The sequence below is a fragment of the Camelina sativa genome, chromosome 19 (genome assembly GCF_000633955.1).
Source record: "Camelina sativa cultivar DH55 chromosome 19, Cs, whole genome shotgun sequence".
Lineage (NCBI taxonomy): Eukaryota > Viridiplantae > Streptophyta > Magnoliopsida > Brassicales > Brassicaceae > Camelina > Camelina sativa.
The window spans coordinates 678432-700686 of NC_025703.1; the positions used below are offsets into that span (position 1 = coordinate 678432).

The following is a 22255-nucleotide window of genomic DNA, read 5'->3' on the forward strand; positions in this document are numbered from 1 at the left end:
CCCTAGTTTCGACAAAATGAAAGAAAACAAATTGCCCCCAAATTTTACAATATTACTGGATAGCCCATGTCCAAATGAGTTTGGCCCATTTATCAGTGGACTAATATGGTTTTAGGTCCATTTGACCGTTTTAAATTTGGTAATAACTAAAACCAGTCCAAATTAATTTGAACACGGACAGCCGATGGACTTAGAGACCAATTGACATCCCTAGATTCGATATGGAACGCCTAAATCCCTAATTGCTCCGAACAAGAGTCAAAGGGGCAGAAACGTTATACATACTTGTGATTTCAGAAATTTTGAAGAAAATCCCACACAAGGGTTTGTCTTGTCGAGAGATTCAGATACGGAACCTTAAAAAAGCTTGAATTGAAACTTGACCCGCAAAAAGAGCAATAAAGGGAGTAAAGGGTTCGACGTGCGTTCGATGAAACGAAGAATTGAGGAAATTGAAAGAATTTGACACACAGACACACACACAAAAAACGAAATTTTGTTCTCTCGAGAGAAAAACGATCTTTTTGAAAGAGAAAGGGCACAGAGCTACGATCGATTTCTCCGAGACTCGGATTGGGGATGTAGTTGGAATCGCCGAATGGTCGTTCTAAAGACGAAACGATGCGTTTTGGTCTTAAGATCTATAATAGGCCCACTAAGAATAGCAATCCGGCCTATGTATCCTAATATGTCTTATGTTATTTTATTTTTTTCTGTCCAACCAAAAGTTTATGTCTATGTTACTTTTTAATGTATTTTTCTAATATCGAACATAGAAATTTAGTGTATTTTTCTAATATCGAATTTCCAACTCATGACTTTTAAGACGCGATTTATTTGGACGGTACAGAAACGTTATTTTATCGAATGTTCAAATCATTTAGATAAATAACAACGAACCAGAAACAGTATATATATATATATATATATATATATATTTTATATATATAGCAACTCATTGAAAATATATTGTAAATGATGATCTAGTAATCAATTATAATTTGAGTTTCATACACTTCGCTAGAAAAAAAAATATATATATATATATATACTTTTCCCATAGTTATGTCTTCAAACTAATTTTTTAATATATAAATGAACTACATAAGGGAATCGGGTTTAACAATAATATCCGACAAAAACTATGTAATATATATATATATTTTCAAAAAAAAAAAAAAAAACTATGTAATATATAATTATTAGCTATATGAGGGAATCAGGTTTAAGTTACAATGATATCGAAGAAAAATATATATATATATTCTATTGTGGAATTAATTAGGACGCTTTGGCTAAATTTTTGTGAAAGTTTGTACATGCTATCACTTTTTCGGTTTTCTTTGTTATGTATTTCGATCATTTTATATGAATAATGTTTCATCATGTGTTCATACCCCATCATAAATCGTAAGTTCAATCTTCTACACTCTACAACAACTTCCAATGCAAAAACCACAATTCACAGCTCCATAAGAACCATAACAATACTGCAAACTGCAAAGTAAAGTCTATATATATCGATGTTCTAAGTATATATTAAAAACCCTCATTAATTAATGACTGTCTTGATCGTTCACTAATCACTAGCTAGTAGTATAATATGATACTAAAAACTAGTAGTATAGTTAGTATGATACTAAAGTTTTTATTTTATTTGGTTGAGCAGCTACGAGACATGAAAGGTGACGTCAATGATAGTGGGGACGACGTCATGTGAGGACGAGAATACTGGAGTTGACCAGTGCTTATCGTTTGGAAAGATGGCTCCGATCATTGAGAAGAAGATAAGGATGATAAGAAGAAGAAGGAGAAGGAGAAGGCGAAGGATGAGGGTAATAATGAGGACAGAGGAAGAGAGTGATACTGACAAGAAGCTAAAGCTTGCTTCTTTGGATGATGATGCTGACTCTGAAGAGGTATCAGAGGAGGAGGTAGAAGAAGAAGAAGAAGATACCGATGAGGACGATGAAGGTATCTATGAAGACGATGGACCAGAAATTCCGGTATAATTTTCGATTCATATGTCCTTGTTGGTTCTTGTTCTGGTTTTATATATAATGAATGATGTTCTCATGTTGCGAATTTGGTGTTGATGATGGTCTGTAGGAAGAGAACATACCGACTATCCCAGAAGAAACTCCCAGACTTGCTATCGTTAACATGGATTGGAAACATGTCTCTGTAAGTGTTCTCCATCCTTGATGTATTGTTTCGAATTGGCCTTCTTTCGTGTTTGTATCTTTGCTATGGTTATGGAACTAATCTAATGAGTGGGAATGGTTACTAAAGGATTAAGCTTTTTGCTCGATAAATTAGAGCTTGTTTGTTTCTTTCCGTTGTTTAGAGTTTAGTGTTCTGTGAGTTTTTGCAGTTGTGCTTTTGGCTGATATCTTTTATTTGGTACTTAGGCCAAAGTCTTGTACGTTGTTTTGAATTCGTTTCTGCCAAAAGATGGACGCATTTTGTCTGTGGCGGTCTATCCATCTGAATTTGGACTTCAGCGAATGAAAGAGGAGGAAATTCACGGGCCGCTAATTGATGGATATGAAAAGAATGAAGATGGTGATGATGATGATGATGATGATGATGAAGAGGAGGAAGATGAGGATGTCATCAACCAGAAGCTACGTGTTTACGAATTAAGTAGATTAAAGTAAGTTCAAAAGCTACTCTTGTCTCTAAGGTATATGTGGAGGAGGAAGAGGGACTATTACTGAAACTTGCTAATAGCCTAATACACTATTGCTCTCTGTTTTCAGGTATTATTTCGCTGTTGCCGAATGTGATTCAAGTGCTACTGCAGATTACTTGTACAAATCATGTGATGGAATTGAGTTTGAGAGATCCTCAAACAAGCTCGACCTTAGATTTATACCTGATTCCATGGAATTCAAACATCCACCTCGTGATATTAGGTGAGAGATCCTCAAACAAGCTCAACATAAGCAACTAATCAGTAATCAGGTGGGTTAATCACTAGTAGTAAATTTATATACTTTTTTGAAAAATATGTTATTGGTTGAACTTGTAAAGGTATCTTCTGGTAATATATACAAACGTGCACATAATACATATATTAAGCCTTTTCAATGTAGACTACACAAAATCATAACATGGGGTCCAATAAAAGATTTTTCATGAAATAATTAGAACATCGAAGTTGGACGATTCTGTTTTCTATGATGGATACTACTATCAACGTATTGTATCACCATTTGTCCTTTTTATAATCAAAATATAATGAAGAAGATACATCTCAAAAAGGATACAGTATATTTATATGTATAAACAAACAAAACGTGGAGTCTCATCACTGTCTACTCTATGATTAAAAAACAAAAATTATACACTGAGCATTCATTCATGTATTAATTTGTGTTTTCTCTTATTCTGTGAAAGAATCTAATTGCACAAACGAAATCAAAGTTTTATGCAATTATTACGTACGTACCTTTCTTTACATGATTTCAATTATTTCGAATGCCCCAATGCAAAAATCGTAGTACCAGAAATCGATAATCATTGTTACTAAGTTAATATTGTTCTCAAAGGGCATAACTAAATGAGTATGATGCCCCTTTCCAAATTTAATTCAAACATGTAACATAAAAGTAACTTTTTTTTTTCTCAGACAAAATTTTACTTTTAAAACGACTTCTTTTGAGAGAGAAGAATCTTGTACAGTTGTACTAGTTGCCTATGTTACCGTTGATTAGATCAATTATTTCGAATGGCCCAATGCAAAGTCGTACCAGAAATTGATAATTATAGTTGGAAGTTTAATATTGTTCCCAAAGGCCTAAATGAGTATAATGCCCTTTCCAAATTTAATTCAAACATGTTTAACATAAAAGTAACTTTCCCTTTTTTTTTTGCATATACAAAATATTACTTTTAAAACGACTGATTTGGGAAATAAGAATCTTGAACTAGTTGTCTATGTTACCGTTGATTAGATCACGAGTTATACTAGCGCATTTGATTTTCTACCCAAATTTTATAAAAATGTTTAAATTAATAATAAATGTGTTGTGTTTTTTTTTTTTTGAACTAAGAATGTGTTGTGTTAAATCAAGAATTATCATAGCAGAATTGAACATATGTGTACCTCTTGTTGAGCTTTCAACTTTAGTGCATACTCAACCGGCGAATCATCATCTTCCACCTGTCTTTTCGTTGATCTCTCCATGATCGGCGACGTCGTGGCTGAACTAACACTAGTTGCCGGTGCACTCTGCACACCCACGTCTCGTTTCGACCCCACAACTTTCTTTTCTGCTCCAAAACACCCCCAAACTTTTTTTGGTTATAAATTTTATATATATAAAAAAACCCCATAAATAAATCCAAACTCTTTCGAGATCATTAACAATCACCTTGGATAAGAACAGGATATGGAGATCTAGAATCCTCATGAATGATTCTGACGGTAGGAGTATTAATCGGTCTTGGATTGTTGAAATTATTATGATTGGAAGGCAAAATCGTGAATGGAGGAGAATGCGTGGTGGATAAGTTTCTGAAGGATCTTGAATTTAGGGTTCTAGAAGACAAACACTCTATAGGAACTTCACCAGACAAAGGATTGCAGATGTACTTCTCTGCTTCGTTCCATTTCGAGTTTAGCTCAACAACCCCTTCTGGTTTCAACCAATCACGTTTCTTCTTGTACATTGTTTTTGCTTGTAATGCTGTTTAAGCAAATAAAACAAAACTTACGAAAGTTATTATTATTGTACTTTGTTCTTGTATAACAAAGCTTCTTTTTTATTATTAGCAATGATATATATAAACAAACCACCAATACAGTGTAATATAATGACTTAGTTGTTGATTCAAATTTTGAATAAAGATTTATCGAAACGTAATGATTTTAACAGAATTGTCTTTTTTTAGCTTTTTCTTAATTGACAACAATTACTATAATATACGACGTAGCACCCGATGGTTTGGTTAGTCATTCAAATTAGCAAATGCTTAGAATAGGTCGAAATTCTCAAAAGTTTCAATCTTCGAAACTTACCCTTGAGTGCACTAGTGAAGGAATAATCTGATGGGTCAATCTCATCTGTCACAAATATTCAAAATTACAAAACACTTTTCTAAGAAAAGATATATAGCATTATAATAAAGGGAGGTTATGTAATTAATACCTTTGAGGGAGTAGCCAGGAGAAGACGGAGTACTACTAGAGATGGTGAAGTTTGTTGCACAAGACTTGTGATCTTCTCTGAAGCTTCGGATACATGAGGCAGAGAACCTTGTAGAAATTCGATTTTCGCAAGTTAGATGACTTTTTCGAGTCAATTCTCTTAGGCTTAAGTTATACTCAAGCTCTTCGCCATGCAAAGCCATTAGAACTGAATATTTTGCTATGAAAGAGTAGGGGCAAAGAGCAACGGAGGATTGTGAGAGGGAGGAAATGTACCTTTGAATGTTAAAGGCATCGTTGAGTTTTTTTTGGTTTTTTATTATCACTTAAGATATTGACTTGCTTTGTAGTTTTCTGACTCATCTTTAATTTTGTTTCGTTATATAGGGTATTTCAATATAATATCTCTTGAAAAATATTATAAGATAATTATATGTTGAACTATCATTGGATGACTTAGATATGATAAAATCTCACAATAAAGTTTAACTTTCCTGTCTAATCCATATATAGGAAACATATTCACTTGGCATGTTCCAATTTTTCCTCGAAAGGTTATGATCTATGTTAGTTCTGGTTTCTTTTTCATGTTTTAATTTGTATAGTGACAGTTAAAACTTCAAGTATGGAACTGATTAGTCTGACAAGATTGATTGATTTAACATGTTTGCCTATTTTTCACTGTTATCAAATTGGCTGAAAAAAAAATTGCAAATAGAAAAATTTATAATTTTACATGTGTGAAAATTTTATTTAATCTTATAATTAACATGTCTGAATTTTTAAAAAACTTATATATAAAGAGAAGAAAAGGAATATGTATGTACATAGTCCCAACTCATAGATGATAGTCTGTTATTGCTGTCTTTATTATAAACATTAATATTCTCGAATCTCGAATCTCGACTATATACTATTTATGAGCTACGGATGAGTTGAAAGTTATGGCAGCTGGTTCTATTCACTTATGAGTTAGTCCGGGTTGATACGCGAAGTTGATGTTTATAGTCTCATTTATGAGTGTGTGAGATATAGTGAATAAGATGTTTATCGTTCATATCATAGTCTCCTACCTATATATCCACATATCTGAAATTCACCGCAAAAGAATAATATGAAAATGACATATCTATCATTCATTGATTGATGCCTAACCTTTTTTGTAACAGCTTCTCTTCTTTAGCTGAAACCTCTAACGCTGTCCATATGTATGTTTGGACGTCAATTTCATGTTTTAGGTACTAAGAGAATCAACTATGTATGAAGTGAATTACATGTAAACAACATTTTAAACTATGTGATATTTGATAGAGCAATACGTTTTATCAGACGAAGAATCCAAAACAGACTATCATTTTAAACTATGTGAGATGGAGTTGAAGAAGATACTTGTGCAAACCCGAGTAACAACAACTCAATATGATGATGATGATGATGATGATGATGATGATGATGATGATGATGATGATGATGATGATGATGTTGATGATGATGTTGATGTTGATGTTGAGCCGCTGTCTCCGATTCTCAATCCCATTGATGCCAAGTCTATGAATGCCATCTTCCACATAAGCTTCAAGGCCAACTGTCGCGACTACACATCCGTAGTAAGGAGAACTGTAGATGGGTTTTCAGAACATATGCACCTCGAAGTCAACACCACGGAGATTGATTGCTTCTCTTCTTCAACAGATGATCAAAGTTAGTTGGTGGTCATGCCGGTGCGCTCTGTTACAATCACTCGTCAGAATACTCCTTCTTATGCTTTATGTCGTTTTATCTATCCTTTGGTTTCTAATCCTCCACCGCAACTATATCTACAATCTTGCATTTGTGTTCTCTATCGTATCAAACAGCTTGGTATGTTGTTGTGTTTAAATTTGTCTTTTTTAATAATCAAGGTTTCTTTCAAAGAGGTCCAGTAGCTATTTCCATTAACACTGTTATACTGAATGTCTCTACTCTAAATGTTATACTGAATGTCTCTACTCTAAAGTTCAAGAGATAGATGTTACCAACGGCACATCACAGAGAAGAAAGATAATCTAAACATGTTAACACCTTAATGCGCTAGCTATATTGCATGCATTGTTTATGATTTTTGAATATAATGGCGCTTTTCAATTTATTATTTCGTTCCCACACTTAAATTATGTCTTCTGCATGTGTTCCCTTCTGCATGTGTGTCCAGCCACTTTGCAGCAAGGCTTATTACTACAATAATAGCTCCACTCATAACTCTGCAACCAAGAGATGGTACCAACATGAAACAGTGAGCATTTCAAAAGTAAAATTGACGCTACAGAGCAAAGATGCTTAACGCTGTGTTCAACATAATTTCTATTCTTGTGATTCTATTGAACAATCCTTTTTCTAGATGAGTAGCTCAAAAGTAAGTAGATCTGCTAAGCATTAAATTTGGTTTCCCGAAGCATCAGTGTCATGTAAACCACAAAACATTGGAAAAATAACCAGAGGAAAGTACTTACACTAAGTTATTATTGTCAGGAATTTCAGCTGGCATCAGAGTGAAGACAGACAGGAACCAACAAGAAATACAGACAAAAACTGGTATCCCAGATCTCCAAGGCATTGAAAATTGCAACAAAATTGAAGCCACAACACCTACTATCATGAAAAACCAAGTGTAAAGCTTTCTCACAGTGAAGCTATGAACCTGCACGAGGTTGAAAGAAAAAATGATCAGGGCAAAAGTCTTGATTTCTAGTGAAACTATTCGACTATCCGATTACACATACCAATAATTCCACAATCACAACTGACACAGCTGCAGCAAAAAGAAGTTTAATGAAATAGTCAGCCCTCCTCTCCCTCAAATATCTCCACAATCCTCTTATTAATCGGTATTCACTAAAGATTTGTGTCCATAGAAAAACTGTCATTCCAATATATGCATGGTAAAGAGGGGGAGAGTGCTCCACCAAATTTAACACCGAGAGAATGGCCATCAGCAGACATCCTGATATATATACCTGCGTCAAAATGATCAAAATATATGAGACAGACAGAGATTTCACAGCCAAAAATGAAGAGTAAACTTGACAAAGTAAAGAATTGAAGTGTTTACTTTTCCAGAGTCTTTTTTCTGCACAGATAATTGCTCTTTTCTGGACAAATCTCCTGATAGTGAACTATAACATTGCAGGACATGCAGGGCAAGTACGATCATCCATCCAGTGTATCCAAGGGTTATTACAGTCATCAGCATTAGCCAGTCATACGTTTGGAAATAATGAAGGCCCTCTAGTGACAAGTTTCTGAGGTCCACAGCCAATTTCATTGCAGCTTCATAATTTTTGGCGGATATTAACTCATCAATCTGACTCAGCGATGAGGAATGGTGGACCAACGGCTTAAATGGCTTGAAGAATAAGGAATTTGAGCTTTTTATATCTGATTTTGTCAAGGAGACCATACCGAAGGTAAAAAGAGCAGGAAATATACAATGCTACAAGGCAAAATCCAAACATAACTATGAATGTGAACAAAGATTTTTTCAATCAATAAAGACTACTGTACCATAGCATGAACAATGTCAAAGGCTTGAAAGCAGGGAACGAATCAGAATGAGAAGTGATGCTACAGTACGAAATTGTAATCTTCAGTGCAGAAAGTTAAGCTAAGAGTGTGAGCAGAAGGATACATGATTTACGAAGAAGCTGATTAAGGATTTGTTTGGTATTGGCTAGCACAGCTTCAACTTCTTCTGCCTACAAAAACACATAAAACAATCAACCACCATAAGTCTTGACCTCCCAGCCATATTTCTGTTACTATTCCTATCTTTAAACCCATGAACACCCTATAGGGAACTGGAATTTTATGTAAGAAATGTAGCATTAACAAATACCTAAACTCTTTCAGAAGACCACAAGCAGAGAGTTCATATGATGTATAAGAACATACCTCATTCAACTTCATATAACCAAGTGGAAGGTTTCCTACGGAGTTCACTGGGCATGGCAAACCCAATAGCGTTGACTACAGATATTAAAAAAGAGTGACAACGAAGAACTTTAAAGAACAGATTCACATTTAAGTTGTTTGACTGAGAGGATAAGAAATGAGGGCAAAGTCCAACCATAAGTGGTGCTATGTCAGCTTGGTTGACGTCTACTCTCTCAACACGACGAAGGCCCCAGTCATAAGGTGTGGGCATATCATGTGCATGCTTGTCAATAAATGTAGTAACAGTATCCGAGTGACTGCTTCCGGATGCTGGTTTAGGATATTTAATCCCAGCTCCCCAAGCAACTAATGGAGTATCAGTGTTTGTAGGATGCCCATCTCCATGACTTCCTAAAAGTAGCAACAACTTCGTATAAAGTATCATTACCATTATTAGCTCAAAACGAAACAAAGAAAATTAGATGATAGGTGCAGATGAAACCCTAACCAGGTGGCTAAGAGCATATTAAGTATCATTCCATATATGACACGAGTTTTGAGTGACAAATGCAAGGCAGGAATATATATCTACTTGAGAAAACAACTGTAGCTGAATTGATATAAAAACCCCAAAACATGTCATCTTAGCATCATAAACTATCCTATCTCAAAACAATCCAAACAAATGACAGAGCAACTATCTTACTCCATGGCAGTATACTCTACTCAAACCGGTTCTGAAATCGTTGGTAGCCTAACAACCCAATATGCCCTAAAGTTTTAATGAATGAGAAGGTTTAAAACAAAAGGAATGACACAGGAAAAGGCGAACCTTTGTCGCTCATCCCATGATCAGCAGTAAAGATATACGAAGTGCGATTGTCTCTGTAGTAATCCTCCAAGAGATGGTAGACCCTTTCAGCTATCTTATCAACAACTTTGACATTGTTGAGATAGATTGATGAGTAAGGCCGATGTGCATGACCATTGGAATCACAACCAAGAAGGTGAAGAAATACAACAAGTTTGTCCTTGTGGAGGAGCTCTTTCAACTTTGGATCTTCGTGAGACCTATTGAGAAGACTCTCAAATTGATCGAAAGACCACTCATCCAAAAAGGAGGCATCTACACCAAGACACATCATCTCAGTTCATTCTAGAGATTAATTTTTTTTTTCTCCAAATACTGATACATAATTGATACGGCATAGGATGCTTAGTTAGTTTTTCAAACCACGAAACTAACCAGTTGCAAAGTCTTCATACTCGTGCGGGTAAGAATTCCAAGTGCTGTGAGGTAAGGCACTGCAGAATATAGGAATAATATCGGGGCTCCCGAAAGCAAAGGTATGGCGGCTCTGGTTAAAAACAGAATCAAATTCAACAGGATTAGCTTTCCATCCTGCAAAAGAAGAAATAAAGGGAGCAACACAATTACATTTCAAAAGCCGCTACTAACTTGGCAACACATCAAAGCTGATAAGACTAAGTATGTATAGAGAAGAAGAATAAAGAAAACCTTTTGTGACAGCACTAGGATCTTCATAGAAACCAGCAATAATGGCGACATGACCAGGTCTAGATTCAGTAGGAGGACGAGCATGAGACACACCCCAACGCCCCTGATTCTTGATTACATTCCTCAAGAAGGGTGCTCTGTATATGCCTTGCTCGTCCGGCTCAAAGAATTTGTCAGCACGTAAACCATCCGCTGATAATCAGAAAAAAAAGTTTCGGAGCAGAACCAAATTCAATCAACTAATTTCCAGAGCAGAGCCCAAAGTAAAGTATGAAACCAATGAGGAGAAGTGAAAGCAGCTTACAGATGAGAAGAACAAGTCGCTTGGCCGGTGGCTCAGAGAATCTGGGAGGCACTGGATCCATCCCGTGGACTATGGGGGTCTTGAAGTAAATGTCGAAGATGCTTAGCATGTAAACGGCGTGAAGTGCAACACCGAGCACCACGAGCCATGTTTCTCGCCTCTTTAGCCATCTTCGTCTACTAGCGACCACGGCGGCTGTAGCTCGACTCTGATCCGAACCTCTTACTCCCAAGATCCCGTCGCTTCTCATCTCACAGCTCTGAACTTTTTTCCTCGGCGGATGTTTCTTAAATCTCCATCTTCTCTCTTTCTTCAATTTTTCCTTCTTCACTGACTCTTCTCTTCTGTGTTCCTTCGTTCGTTGGACGCGGTAACTAAAGCCCAAGCCTTTTTAAGCTTCTTCTTCTTATTCACAAGCTATATGATATTAAGCCCAAATCCAATTGAGATTTATTGCTTTTTTAAGAGATAATAATAATGAAAATAAATAATCCAATGAGTTCCTCTGCTCTCTCAGCTTATTACAGATTAGGCACAGATATATGAATACAAACGAGGAGACAGAGAAAGAGAGAATATATAGCAATCATCATATGAGATGAGTCTCTGAAAGACACCACAAGAGAGGGAGAGAGAGAGAGAGAGAGAAGCAGATACTCAAAAATTGACTCCCACTTTTTTTCACCATCATACACAAACCATATTTTTTATACTTGGGTTTTAAAAAGTCTCATCATCAGTTCTTCACAGTAGTGACGTGTTTGAGAAGCATTTCCACAACGTCTTTGGAAATCCTGGATGCTTCGTTCTTCAACTCCTCGATTTTGGTATCAGTCTCTTGCTCCAGCCTCTTCACATTCGCACCAGAGTCTCCACTAGTCTGTTTTCAAAAACCATAAATAATACTTTTAGAGAAAAGCAAATTGTAGATTTGCCTAAAGAATAATGACATTCTTTTTTTTTTAAATTCTTTTACCTCCTCGAGTTTCCTCTGGAAGTCTTGTTCTGTTTTAGCTTTGTATTCGGCAATCTCTTTCTCAGCCTCTTCCTTGGCTTGCTTCAGTCTTGCCATTTTTGCTGCAACCAAGAAACACACACACATGATGAATATCAATTTTCAAATACATTTATATATATAATCAAGCATTATGCTCCCCAATTCTAAAGGTACACTTAAAACAAGCAGCCCGATCAAGGCAACACTTTTGGTATATTGTAAGAGTTTCAGATAATTACCGGTTCTTGCAGCATTGACAATGTGTTGAGCTTCTTGCTCAGCAGCAAGCAACTGCTGGATACCACCTTGACCTCTGCTGGAATCCATCTTCTTTTATCCTACACACACAAAATTTGAACTTCACCATTAGAGTCAAAAACATAACAATAAATTTGGAGAGACCTAAACATTGATCTAACTGATCACTACGATCATATGAATTATGAGACTGACTAAGTTACATATACAGTCCTTGTTTCGGTAAAATTTCGTTGGATTGGAGCGAGCACAACAGGTTGGGATAGAGAGAAACATAATAAATAATTAACTCAGTAAATTCAAAGCAGATCTGTTAAAATCTAGCAATCCATAACTCAGAACCAAAACAAGACTCGGAATCAAATNTCTTACTCCCAAGATCCCGTCGCTTCTCATCTCACAGCTCTGAACTTTTTTCCTCGGCGGATGTTTCTTAAATCTCCATCTTCTCTCTTTCTTCAATTTTTCCTTCTTCACTGACTCTTCTCTTCTGTGTTCCTTCGTTCGTTGGACGCGGTAACTAAAGCCCAAGCCTTTTTAAGCTTCTTCTTCTTATTCACAAGCTATATGATATTAAGCCCAAATCCAATTGAGATTTATTGCTTTTTTAAGAGATAATAATAATGAAAATAAATAATCCAATGAGTTCCTCTGCTCTCTCAGCTTATTACAGATTAGGCACAGATATATGAATACAAACGAGGAGACAGAGAAAGAGAGAATATATAGCAATCATCATATGAGATGAGTCTCTGAAAGACACCACAAGAGAGGGAGAGAGAGAGAGAGAGAGAAGCAGATACTCAAAAATTGACTCCCACTTTTTTTCACCATCATACACAAACCATATTTTTTATACTTGGGTTTTAAAAAGTCTCATCATCAGTTCTTCACAGTAGTGACGTGTTTGAGAAGCATTTCCACAACGTCTTTGGAAATCCTGGATGCTTCGTTCTTCAACTCCTCGATTTTGGTATCAGTCTCTTGCTCCAGCCTCTTCACATTCGCACCAGAGTCTCCACTAGTCTGTTTTCAAAAACCATAAATAATACTTTTAGAGAAAAGCAAATTGTAGATTTGCCTAAAGAATAATGACATTCTTTTTTTTTTAAATTCTTTTACCTCCTCGAGTTTCCTCTGGAAGTCTTGTTCTGTTTTAGCTTTGTATTCGGCAATCTCTTTCTCAGCCTCTTCCTTGGCTTGCTTCAGTCTTGCCATTTTTGCTGCAACCAAGAAACACACACACATGATGAATATCAATTTTCAAATACATTTATATATATAATCAAGCATTATGCTCCCCAATTCTAAAGGTACACTTAAAACAAGCAGCCCGATCAAGGCAACACTTTTGGTATATTGTAAGAGTTTCAGATAATTACCGGTTCTTGCAGCATTGACAATGTGTTGAGCTTCTTGCTCAGCAGCAAGCAACTGCTGGATACCACCTTGACCTCTGCTGGAATCCATCTTCTTTTATCCTACACACACAAAATTTGAACTTCACCATTAGAGTCAAAAACATAACAATAAATTTGGAGAGACCTAAACATTGATCTAACTGATCACTACGATCATATGAATTATGAGACTGACTAAGTTACATATACAGTCCTTGTTTCGGTAAAATTTCGTTGGATTGGAGCGAGCACAACAGGTTGGGATAGAGAGAAACATAATAAATAATTAACTCAGTAAATTCAAAGCAGATCTGTTAAAATCTAGCAATCCATAACTCAGAACCAAAACAAGACTCGGAATCAAATTAGATCTAAGAGCCCAAAAAGAGCAGTGAGGATTCGAATTTTAGTTGATCTAAAAAAACAAACCCAACTCTAAAGTGAGTAGCAGCAATCCTAACACGTAAAAATCCACAGTCGAAATTCCAAATCCTCTCCAGAAACGTCTAAGACATTTTTGACTTCCGATAGAAAGAAGTAGAGAGAAGAAGAAGACGCGCATACCTTTCGCTCGTTGTTTCCACGGAGGAGAGAGAGAGAGAGATATCAAATCGGAGAGCAAATCTATTAACAACAAACACGTCTATCTCCTTCCTTCCTATACACAGTAGTGGGCCCACGTTGTGTTAAAGCCCACGTTTATAGTGGGTCTTATCTCCAAGAAAAAGCCCAAATTCATGTTTAGACACGTGGAGATATACAACGCCTCGTAATAATACCATAGCAAAAAAACATAAATAAATTAAATTAAAAAAAAGCCCTTCCATCTTATAATATTATTAAATTTAATAATAATAATTAAGAAGGGGGTATTATTATTTCTCTCTCTCTCTGTAAGACAGAGTCTATAGCAGCAGCAGGCAGCTCATTCTTTCTTCCTTCCTTCCTTCCTTTTGGGGCTAAACTCATCGGAAACAAATATTCCTGACAGACAGACAAACAAACAAACAAACCCTAAAGTTATTTTAAATTTTGGATGCTCCTTTGATTTTGATTTCTCGATGGAGATGGAGAACCATCGCCCGGGAGGAGGAGGAGGCGGAGGTTTCACCTACATGGGCCGCAAATTCAGCGATTTAAGTGTCAACGACTCCTCCTCCGCTTTCAGCGATTGTAACAGCGACAGATCCGGCGAGTTTCCCACTGCTTCCTCCGAGGGCCGTCGTCTCCTTCTCTCCTGCTCCTCTGACAATTCCGATGATCTCATCTCTCATCTCGTTTCGCTTCTCGATTCCTCCTCCTCCTCCGATGACCAGAGGAAGCAGGCTGCTATGGAGATCAGGCTCTTATCCAAGAACAAACCTGAGAACCGGATCAAAATCGCCAAAGCCGGCGCCATCAAGCCTCTGATCTCTCTCATCTCCTCTTCCGATCTTCAGCTCCAGGAGTACGGCGTCACCGCGATCTTGAACCTCTCTCTCTGCGACGAGAACAAAGACCTCATCGCTTCTTCCGGTGCTATTAAGCCCCTCGTCAGGGCTTTGAAAATGGGAACCCCCACGGCTAAAGAGAACGCCGCCTGTGCTCTCCTCCGTCTATCCCAGGTCGAGGACAACAAAGTCGCCATCGGAAGATCCGGAGCCATCCCTCTCCTCGTGAACCTTCTGGAAACGGGAGGTTTCAGAGCGAAGAAGGACGCGTCCACGGCTCTCTACTCGCTCTGCTCGGCCAAAGAGAACAAAATCAGAGCCGTGCAATCTGGGATTATGAAGCCGCTGGTGGAACTGATGGCGGATTTCGGATCCAACATGGTGGATAAATCGGCGTTTGTGATGAGTCTGTTGATGTCGGTGCCGGAATCGAAGCCGGCGATTGTGGAAGAAGGAGGAGTTCCGGTGCTGGTGGAGATCGTTGAGGCGGGGACGCAGAGACAGAAAGAGATGGCTGTGTCGATACTGCTTCAGCTCTGTGAGGAGAGTGTTGTGTATCGAACCATGGTGGCTCGGGAAGGAGCGATACCTCCGCTAGTGGCTCTGTCTCAGGCAGGAACAAGTCGAGCTAAGCAAAAGGCCGAGGCGTTGATTGAGCTTCTAAGGCAACCAAGATCCATTAGTAATGGTGGAAGATCTTCTTCTCAACTCTGAAATGTGAGCAGGCCCTCTTTTTTTTTTTTTTCTTTAGACATTTTCTTCTTCTTCTTCTTGCCTTTTGTTTTATCTTTTTTTACACTCTCTTTTTTTCTTTCTTTTTACTGTTAATGCGAAGATACAAACAATCAAGTAAAAAAAAAAATGTAAATAGTTTAAATGTAGAAAATTAGTGGGTTTGTAATCTTACATATATCTTGAGTTTGGCTTCTTCTTTTGTGATCCAATTCGTTAAGTTGTGTTTGGTTTTTAACAACTTCTCTCACATTGTTACTTACTTATTTACCCGTCCATGTGGTAGAAAGAATCTATAAATAGTGCCTTGAATTACATAATGTATTTGGAAATTATTGAACTAGAATGTAATAAGAAAAGGATTTTTTTTTTTTTAAGGAAAGAAACATAGACATGTTTTTAGCCAATTCTTAACTTAGAGAACAGGTGACTAAAGGCTCCATCCAACATAGAGAGGTCAGAACATGTTATTGTCAACACATAGCATTGGTACAGACTACAGAGCAAATTAGCTATGGAAGCTGACAGGACTAGATAAGTAGCTTCAAGCAATGCAGCAAAAAATACACATGGAGGTTGCTCTACCATTCGTAATCCAATGTTAAAAGTGGACCATCTATCAAATGTAAACATGGAGCGACCAACAAAACGGACGTATATACATTGGGGTTTGCGATGATCTCGTTTTTGTTGTTCAAGACGATCAGCAGTGGGATTGGATGAAGCACATGACGGCCATGAGGAAACAGAGGCTACCAAAAAGGGACATCCATGTTATTTTTGAATCCAACAGAGACGGGAAGACTAAAACAAGTTGAACCCTTTAATAAAGGCGATTTCCCCTTTTCTTCTTCCTCTGGAATCGGAGAAAGCGAGGGAGAATATATCAGAAAGATGTGTGTTTTAAGAGCCTTTTTACATACCCGGTCAAGTGTCGATTTTTTTTGTTTTATAGCAGCAAGGATATAAGAATATGCTTGTGTTTATCTTTTGCCTTTTCTAGGTAGGTGTAGGACTCCTCTCTCTATATATCCAAGTACGATTCAGAATGAGTTTATTCTACAAGTAGTTGGAACGTTTGTAAAATAGTTTGTGCGCGAAATGTAGAATTAGTGCCATTAGTGGGTTTGTAAAATGTAAATTTATCTAGAGTCAAAGCCCTTTTACTTTTTAGTCATCCATTTTGTAATTTTCGGTTTGGTTTTTAACAGTTTTCACATGGCTCTAACTTGGGTAACAAAAAGACAACATTCTTGTTTGGAAACCCAAAAAGAAAATAGAAACAATAATATAAAACGTATTCTTAGAAATTTAACTTGGCGAACAAGTGACTGATATTTCAACAAGCTGGGGGACAGAATAAAAGAGAGAAGAGAACATGTTCCACCATGTTCATCTTCATGTTCATGTTTATCCCAACACACAGCATGTTTAAAGACACGACCCCAGAAACATGAAAACAGGAATACTAAACTATTCATATATAGTAATCTCTCCTAGCCGCCTGGAATCACCATCGTTTGACCCTCTAGACGGATACGCATTGACAAACAAACAAACATTCAAACCGGGTTAGCTTGATGGGTATGGATTTCTATCAAGAGTCAGTTTAAATACAAACAAAAAATTCAAATTCATATTAACTTTAAAGATCTTAAACGAACTCACCTGCCAGACCAATCGCACAGTTAGCTTGATTATCAGCATCAGAATTGAGTTCCTACAAAGCAGACAACTTACAATTAATGGTCATTATCATATCATATTACCTTAACATCGAATCAAAAAATATTCAATTGTTGTTCGCAATAAAACTCTTAAAACCAAACATGATTGAAGATCTACAAATCAGCAGCTAAACCAAAAAGGGTTTGGTGGGCTTACCCTGTCAATGTGTTCGATATGGAATGTTTTAAACTTGCTCTTGAGCTCCTTTGCCTGTTTGCACAGCTCAGCCATCTTCGGATGTTTGGTTTTCCATGCATCTTGAACCTGTTCCATTGACGAATCCAAGTCATCAAAAAACAATTAAGGAGGTTCTATCATGAATGATCCAAACAATATAAAAAAAAAACAAATTGGCTGAATTCTATCTGGACCTGCATACAGACAAGCATTGAGTCTCCTTGGACGCGCACATTTTTAAACCCTTTGTCGAGAGCAGACTTCAAACCAAGAATCAGAGCACGATACTCTGCAACGTTGTTTGTGGCAATGCCAACACCCTCCCGTAGATAGAAGAGGACACTTTTATCTGAAGCACGGAGAACAGCTCCTGCACCAGCTTTTCCTGGGTTTCCTTTAGAAGCACCATCAAACTCAATGGAACATGAATCCTGAGGGAAAACGATGGACTACAAATTAAGAAGATGCAAAAAGAAAACCCCAGCATATGACTGAAATATATATATATATATATATATATATTTTTTGTTGGGTGTTATTACAATTTGAAGTATAGGTTGCCGAGTCAAGAGACTGGAAGGAACCCGATGAACCATGTCATTTTGTATCTTAAGATGCTTTTGCGCAGGACTCGGGGAAAATGAACCCGATTCATTGCTTCCCTGAAAGAGTAGAGGCACAAGAATTTTCATCATTATCTTCAAGAAAGATATGAATTGTGTCTATAGCTGACCAGATTCACAGATTTTACCATTGCCTGCAATCTCTTAGCTGGGGAAGGTTTGTTGGAAGTGCCTCCTTGGCAGGAAGATGGTTGCTGAAATGCAAAATCGAAAGTTCAGAACATAACTTAGAAAATTAATAAGAACTCAACTGGAATAATCTTAGATTACACAAGGTAAATGTTCCTGGATAGTATGATATCTGCACTAAGATCATTCTGTCTTTTTCAGTCTCTCATAGAAGAATGTTAACTCAGATCAACAAGATTGTGAATCAAACCTGAACAGGACAAGGAATGAGTTTTCCAAAAGCATCATCTTTGACATAAGATGCATTGATAGAAAAGAGAGCGTTCTTAATTCCACACGAAGATAACAAGTCCTCTGCTCCTTTTGGCCAACCATATCCTTTGTACACACTCATTGCAGGATCTGACACCTGAAACAAAAACAAAAACAAAAAAATCAATGTAAGTCCTAATAATGCAGAGATATCAAGTTCAACAGCAGTGAATAAGATAGAAGAAACAGAGAACTTACAGATGATCCAGCTTGTTCTTGGCACTCGCTCAAGCTTCGATACACACCAATGATGTCTCCTTTACGAACGATGTAAAACGCATCTTTTTCATCCTCCATCGTGGAACCCATAAACCAATTTAACACTACCTATAATATCTCTAAATTCCAATCACAAACCCTAAAATCCCAAATCTGCAGGAATCAACAAAAACCCCGAGTTAGCGACATCACATTAAAAAAAAAAACCCTAAAACCAAGTCAAACGAACAAAGAACAAACCCAGAAAGCAAATCAACAGAGACCCAGAATCCGAACAGCTAACGCGCATCTAACGAGAGAGATTTCACCGGAAGTTTTTTCGAATTTCAAAACTCTGCTCATGATCGTACGCATATGCTTGAGACTGAGAGTGCTGCTGCGATGGAACTGAGCAAGAAGAAAGGACAAATATGTAGATGGGCTTCGGCGGGAATTAAAGCCCAATATTTTATTAGGGTTCGTAGATTTGGGATACTTGTGTTGTGTCGTTCGTTGTCATACGATCAAAACTACTTGCCGTTTTAGTGTCATACTCTAATTTACCTTTTTCTTTGCCGGTTTGATAATTATAATCTTCTCAAAAATAGGTCTATGAACATAATCTTCTCAATGATAAAAATTTGTTGTGTGGTTTATATATAAAAATAGGTCTATATGAAAATTAGATAAAATTAATTTGAACTTAACTTGATTTCAATCTCAAATAATGAAACTTAAAATGGTATGAGAAATTATATTACATCTACTACTTAATAACAAACACCTTATTGATATATGAATGTTTTTCTTTATATAGTACATGAATGATGTCAAATAACTTACAATAACACACAGCTCACAACCAACAAAATACCAATAAACAAATCAAATTCATTCAAAGTGCATAGATCACACATTAATTAGAATGATCTAAGAAGGAATTCGGAGATATAGAGGGACTGGATTTTTGGTAACGGGTGGTGAATCCCATACTGAAAATGCACTTTCGGAGTTCATCCATTTATCGGTCATTTCAGGATAATGACGATCAAACACATCCTTGAGACTCTCTGTAGTATTCACCCATTTAAGCCCCTTCTTTGTATAGATTGTTTCATTGAAATCGCTTGTGAAAAATCTATCGGCTTCTAATCGCCTGTTTGAATTAGTAGTCTTACATTCAGCTTTTCTATTCTAGTATATATATTTTGGTTTGAAAAAATTATAGCAACCATATAACATACCTTGTGGCCATGAGGAGGAAAATGTAAAAAGCAGTCTCACTGATAGCGAAACCTTTGATCTTCTTCTCTGCCATAAGTCCCACGAGAAGATCAAGCTCCTCCACTTCACCATTGTACACGTCATCCAGTACTTCAATAGCTCCCTCATCGTCGGTTAGATCTTCCCACTTGGTTATCGGAATCATAAACATTGCTCTCCTGAAATCGTTGTACCGTGGGACATTTCTCTCCCTGTCCCTATCAACTAAAATAATCGACGACGAATCCACTAATCAAGTGAGAATTCAAGTTAGACAACAATGAATGGCTGAGAGATCAGATTGACTTAGTGACTTACTCTCTAAAGCAGCTAAGTCGACGTGGTCCGGACGTTCTTGGCCGTTGGGGTCTTGGGGAACAATGTCTCTAAACCACATTGGATAATTCATCAGTTCGAGGGCACCACTTGCTTGGTGACCCATTGAGACCATTAGCTTAGTGAATCCAATCTGAGACATGGTTTCTTCTCCCTTGAGACCAATCAAATGTATCATAGAAATCCTAAACCCAAAGAAATAAAACCATTTAAAAAATTTTTGGAAACTTCAAAATAGGAAAAAGAGATGTTTTATATGTAGAGTTATACTCTTTAGTCAACGGTAGAGATTTATTAGTTCCGGGTACATCGTCAATGTCACGCATCTGGAGTTGATCAGGTAAGAGAGAGTGCATTCGATAGACGCTAGTGAAATCTTCGGTTAGAGAGTAAGGGACTCCATGATTTTTAGTTTTTTTCGTACCCACGACACCTCCCAAGATCGAATTGCCTGCATGTCCGAAAGAATCTTTAAACTTCTTTCCTAGTACTCCATACCTATAAAATCACAAAATATATATATATTAAAAAAGTGTTAGATTGCACCATGTGTACGTAACGTGATCAATTATGAATGATAAAATAAATGTGTTATTGATTACCAGTTTGCTCGCATTCCAGCAAGTAAAGTGTCGGTTTTGAGAAGCTGCACTGTCCAATCTATGGTGTGAATCTTAGCTATCACCGCTGAGGTCACTAGCCTCGCGTGCCGGTACAAATCTTCGTCTTCCAAATCCTTATCCTCATCCTATATATTTTAAATATAAGTTTTCAAACTGGATTAGTTTTTTTCTTTTAGGGTATATCATGCATGTACAACAGTCAAAAATATTCAGATTTCGTAATTTATATTAAAAAAAAAACAAATATTAATTGAACCTTGAGGGCGTCGCATACGGCGTTGTGCTCTTTGATGAAGAGAGCTTGCAAAGCGGAGACGCCAACCCAACTGTTACGAATGTCGCCGGAGATGGCTATGCCGTCGTTGTCATGGAGAAGGAGACCCGTCTCCTCCGATATCTTTAATTTCCCATCTTTGTATGTTCTCACTCTATCCATTGTTTTCGAGTTGCTTCCATAGATGACACTCGAATCCCTAATTTTATTTATTTTTCTCTGAATTATTTGCAGTCCTCATACATATACATACATGATTAAACGTATTTTGTATGCATGGATGTGTGTTTACGTCGTCCATATATATATATATATCATCTCTAGATATAATGCTAAATGTTAATTTAAAACGAGTTAAAATTTATAACCGAACGAAACCTAATAAAATCAATTAAACTTTTCTAAACTTAAATGATCCTTCACACATTCTAGTGATCCTTCACACATTTTAGTGATTTATATAAGGTTAGACTAAAATGATTACCACCAAGGTGTACGGATATTTTGCGAACCAGTCTTGATTTCGAAGAAACCGGTAGGGACTTCCTTTGTCTTGAAGAACCTAAAGGAGCTCAACGGACACTTGTTCGCTACTTCTTTTGGAGCCACAAGCTCGATCTAAGTAAACCAATATTTAACCGGAGTAAACCAAATTGAATCAATTGAATTGTTTCTAAAAAACATATATATGACGTACGTAAATGGATGAAATTGAAAAATTAAAAGACGAACTTGGTGAGTGTCTTCAAGATGATCAATCCAATCATGGATCATGAATTGTATCCAAGAAGCTGCAATCATATTGAATTGTTTTCCTGTGTCGATAAACTTTCTCCTTCCTAATAATTTCGTCGCCACCACCATGGGGTCTGGCCTCAGTAACTTCAA

General features: G+C 36.9%; 9 protein-coding genes across 11 annotated transcripts in view; 2 read left to right on the forward strand and 7 right to left on the reverse strand.

The window, feature by feature from the left end:
* Positions 1814–3075, forward strand: LOC104763850 (pre-rRNA-processing protein esf1-like). Of its 2 annotated transcripts, none has more exons than XM_019241288.1 (4): positions 1814–2006; positions 2110–2184; positions 2412–2656; positions 2807–2872. In XM_019241288.1, exons 1-4 carry the CDS (start codon positions 1830–1832, stop codon positions 2826–2828), a joined length of 519 nt encoding a protein of 172 aa, XP_019096833.1. In that variant the 5' UTR covers positions 1814–1829; the 3' UTR covers positions 2829–2872. The 2 variants fall into 2 exon arrangements, with proteins under 2 accessions (XP_019096833.1, XP_010485540.2); XM_010487238.2 differs by having other exon boundaries at positions 1827–2006; positions 2763–3075.
* On the reverse strand, positions 3462–5488 carry LOC104763851. Of its 2 annotated transcripts, XM_010487241.2 has the most exons (4): positions 5157–5486; positions 5027–5071; positions 4380–4694; positions 3462–4278 (listed from the first exon to the last, which is right to left on the reverse strand). In XM_010487241.2, the coding sequence occupies exons 1-4, from the start codon at positions 5356–5358 to the stop codon at positions 4085–4087; spliced, it is 756 nt and encodes a 251-aa protein (XP_010485543.1). In that variant the 5' UTR covers positions 5359–5486; the 3' UTR covers positions 3462–4084. The 2 variants fall into 2 exon arrangements, with proteins under 2 accessions (XP_010485543.1, XP_010485544.1); XM_010487242.2 differs by lacking the exon at positions 5027–5071 and having other exon boundaries at positions 5157–5488.
* LOC104763852 (GPI ethanolamine phosphate transferase 1-like) lies at positions 7035–11264 on the reverse strand. Its single transcript, XM_010487243.2, has 11 exons — positions 10888–11264; positions 10584–10775; positions 10311–10466; positions 9897–10190; positions 9258–9475; positions 9083–9157; positions 8820–8886; positions 8244–8569; positions 7915–8148; positions 7645–7832; positions 7035–7395 (listed from the first exon to the last, which is right to left on the reverse strand). The coding sequence occupies exons 1-11, from the start codon at positions 11135–11137 to the stop codon at positions 7284–7286; spliced, it is 2112 nt and encodes a 703-aa protein (XP_010485545.1). The 5' UTR covers positions 11138–11264; the 3' UTR covers positions 7035–7283.
* Positions 11363–12248, reverse strand: LOC104763853 (V-type proton ATPase subunit G1-like). Its single transcript, XM_010487244.2, has 3 exons — positions 12124–12248; positions 11864–11964; positions 11363–11767 (listed from the first exon to the last, which is right to left on the reverse strand). The coding sequence occupies exons 1-3, from the start codon at positions 12209–12211 to the stop codon at positions 11624–11626; spliced, it is 333 nt and encodes a 110-aa protein (XP_010485546.1). The 5' UTR covers positions 12212–12248; the 3' UTR covers positions 11363–11623.
* LOC104763854 (V-type proton ATPase subunit G1-like) lies at positions 12764–14211 on the reverse strand. Its single transcript, XM_010487245.2, has 4 exons — positions 14107–14211; positions 13525–13623; positions 13265–13365; positions 12764–13168 (listed from the first exon to the last, which is right to left on the reverse strand). The coding sequence occupies exons 2-4, from the start codon at positions 13610–13612 to the stop codon at positions 13025–13027; spliced, it is 333 nt and encodes a 110-aa protein (XP_010485547.1). The 5' UTR covers positions 13613–13623; positions 14107–14211; the 3' UTR covers positions 12764–13024.
* On the forward strand, positions 14400–15916 carry LOC104763855 (U-box domain-containing protein 4-like). Its single transcript, XM_010487246.2, has one exon. The coding sequence runs from the start codon at positions 14604–14606 to the stop codon at positions 15684–15686; it is 1083 nt and encodes a 360-aa protein (XP_010485548.1). The 5' UTR covers positions 14400–14603; the 3' UTR covers positions 15687–15916.
* On the reverse strand, positions 16977–19302 carry LOC104763856. Its single transcript, XM_010487248.2, has 9 exons — positions 19133–19302; positions 18872–19045; positions 18612–18770; positions 18361–18426; positions 18152–18271; positions 17804–18040; positions 17589–17696; positions 17373–17424; positions 16977–17232 (listed from the first exon to the last, which is right to left on the reverse strand). Exons 2-9 carry the CDS (start codon positions 18980–18982, stop codon positions 17201–17203), a joined length of 885 nt encoding a protein of 294 aa, XP_010485550.1. The 5' UTR covers positions 18983–19045; positions 19133–19302; the 3' UTR covers positions 16977–17200.
* Positions 19624–22246, reverse strand: LOC104763857 (alpha-dioxygenase 1-like). Its single transcript, XM_010487249.1, has 8 exons — positions 22100–22246; positions 21852–21985; positions 21350–21566; positions 21073–21218; positions 20741–20968; positions 20453–20655; positions 20116–20359; positions 19624–20027 (listed from the first exon to the last, which is right to left on the reverse strand). The coding sequence occupies exons 1-8, from the start codon at positions 22229–22231 to the stop codon at positions 19802–19804; spliced, it is 1530 nt and encodes a 509-aa protein (XP_010485551.1). The 5' UTR covers positions 22232–22246; the 3' UTR covers positions 19624–19801.
* The window catches only part of LOC104767297 (alpha-dioxygenase 1-like), a 3101-nt gene continuing 3088 nt past the window's right edge, over positions 22243–22255 (reverse strand). The window contains exon 8 of the mRNA XM_010491340.1: positions 22243–22249. Coding sequence (XP_010489642.1) covers positions 22243–22249 — 7 coding nt within the window. The remainder of the gene's footprint in view (positions 22250–22255) is intronic.

Bases quoted from the DNA above. Each gene is read 5' to 3' on its own strand.
- LOC104763850 (XM_010487238.2), top strand. From the start codon at position 1,830: ATGAGGGTAATAATGAGGACAGAGGAAGAGAGTGATACTGACAAGAAG. The intron at 2,007-2,109 runs GTATAATTTTCG...GATGGTCTGTAG, and splicing joins ACGATGGACCAGAAATTCCG to GAAGAGAACATACCGACTAT. The intron at 2,185-2,411 runs GTAAGTGTTCTC...TTTGGTACTTAG, and splicing joins TGGATTGGAAACATGTCTCT to GCCAAAGTCTTGTACGTTGT.
- LOC104763851 (XM_010487241.2), bottom strand. From the start codon at position 5,358: ATGGCTTTGCATGGCGAAGAGCTTGAGTATAACTTAAGCCTAAGAGAA. The intron at 4,695-5,026 runs GTAAGTTTCGAA...TTGCTTAAACAG, and splicing joins CTTCACTAGTGCACTCAAGG to CATTACAAGCAAAAACAATG. The intron at 4,279-4,379 runs GTGATTGTTAAT...GTTTTGGAGCAG, and splicing joins ATATCCTGTTCTTATCCAAG to AAAAGAAAGTTGTGGGGTCG.
- LOC104763852 (XM_010487243.2), bottom strand. From the start codon at position 11,137: ATGAGAAGCGACGGGATCTTGGGAGTAAGAGGTTCGGATCAGAGTCGA. The intron at 10,776-10,887 runs GTAAGCTGCTTT...TCTGATTATCAG, and splicing joins GCGACTTGTTCTTCTCATCT to CGGATGGTTTACGTGCTGAC. The intron at 8,149-8,243 runs GTAAACACTTCA...ATTTTGACGCAG, and splicing joins AGAAAAAAGACTCTGGAAAA to GTATATATATCAGGATGTCT.
- LOC104763853 (XM_010487244.2), bottom strand. From the start codon at position 12,211: ATGGATTCCAGCAGAGGTCAAGGTGGTATCCAGCAGTTGCTTGCTGCT. The intron at 11,965-12,123 runs GTAATTATCTGA...TCTTGGTTGCAG, and splicing joins TGTCAATGCTGCAAGAACCG to CAAAAATGGCAAGACTGAAG. The intron at 11,768-11,863 runs GTAAAAGAATTT...TTTTGAAAACAG, and splicing joins TCCAGAGGAAACTCGAGGAG to ACTAGTGGAGACTCTGGTGC.
- LOC104763854 (XM_010487245.2), bottom strand. From the start codon at position 13,612: ATGGATTCCAGCAGAGGTCAAGGTGGTATCCAGCAGTTGCTTGCTGCT. The intron at 13,366-13,524 runs GTAATTATCTGA...TCTTGGTTGCAG, and splicing joins TGTCAATGCTGCAAGAACCG to CAAAAATGGCAAGACTGAAG. The intron at 13,169-13,264 runs GTAAAAGAATTT...TTTTGAAAACAG, and splicing joins TCCAGAGGAAACTCGAGGAG to ACTAGTGGAGACTCTGGTGC.
- LOC104763855 (XM_010487246.2), top strand. From the start codon at position 14,604: ATGGAGATGGAGAACCATCGCCCGGGAGGAGGAGGAGGCGGAGGTTTC.
- LOC104763856 (XM_010487248.2), bottom strand. From the start codon at position 18,982: ATGGGTTCCACGATGGAGGATGAAAAAGATGCGTTTTACATCGTTCGT. The intron at 18,272-18,360 runs GTAAAATCTGTG...CTACTCTTTCAG, and splicing joins CTAAGAGATTGCAGGCAATG to GGAAGCAATGAATCGGGTTC. The intron at 17,697-17,803 runs GTCCAGATAGAA...TCAATGGAACAG, and splicing joins CAATGCTTGTCTGTATGCAG to GTTCAAGATGCATGGAAAAC.
- LOC104763857 (XM_010487249.1), bottom strand. From the start codon at position 22,231: ATGGTGGTGGCGACGAAATTATTAGGAAGGAGAAAGTTTATCGACACA. The intron at 20,969-21,072 runs GTAATCAATAAC...GTGATTTTATAG, and splicing joins GCTGGAATGCGAGCAAACTG to GTATGGAGTACTAGGAAAGA. The intron at 20,656-20,740 runs GTATAACTCTAC...CTTTGGGTTTAG, and splicing joins TCTCTACCGTTGACTAAAGA to GATTTCTATGATACATTTGA.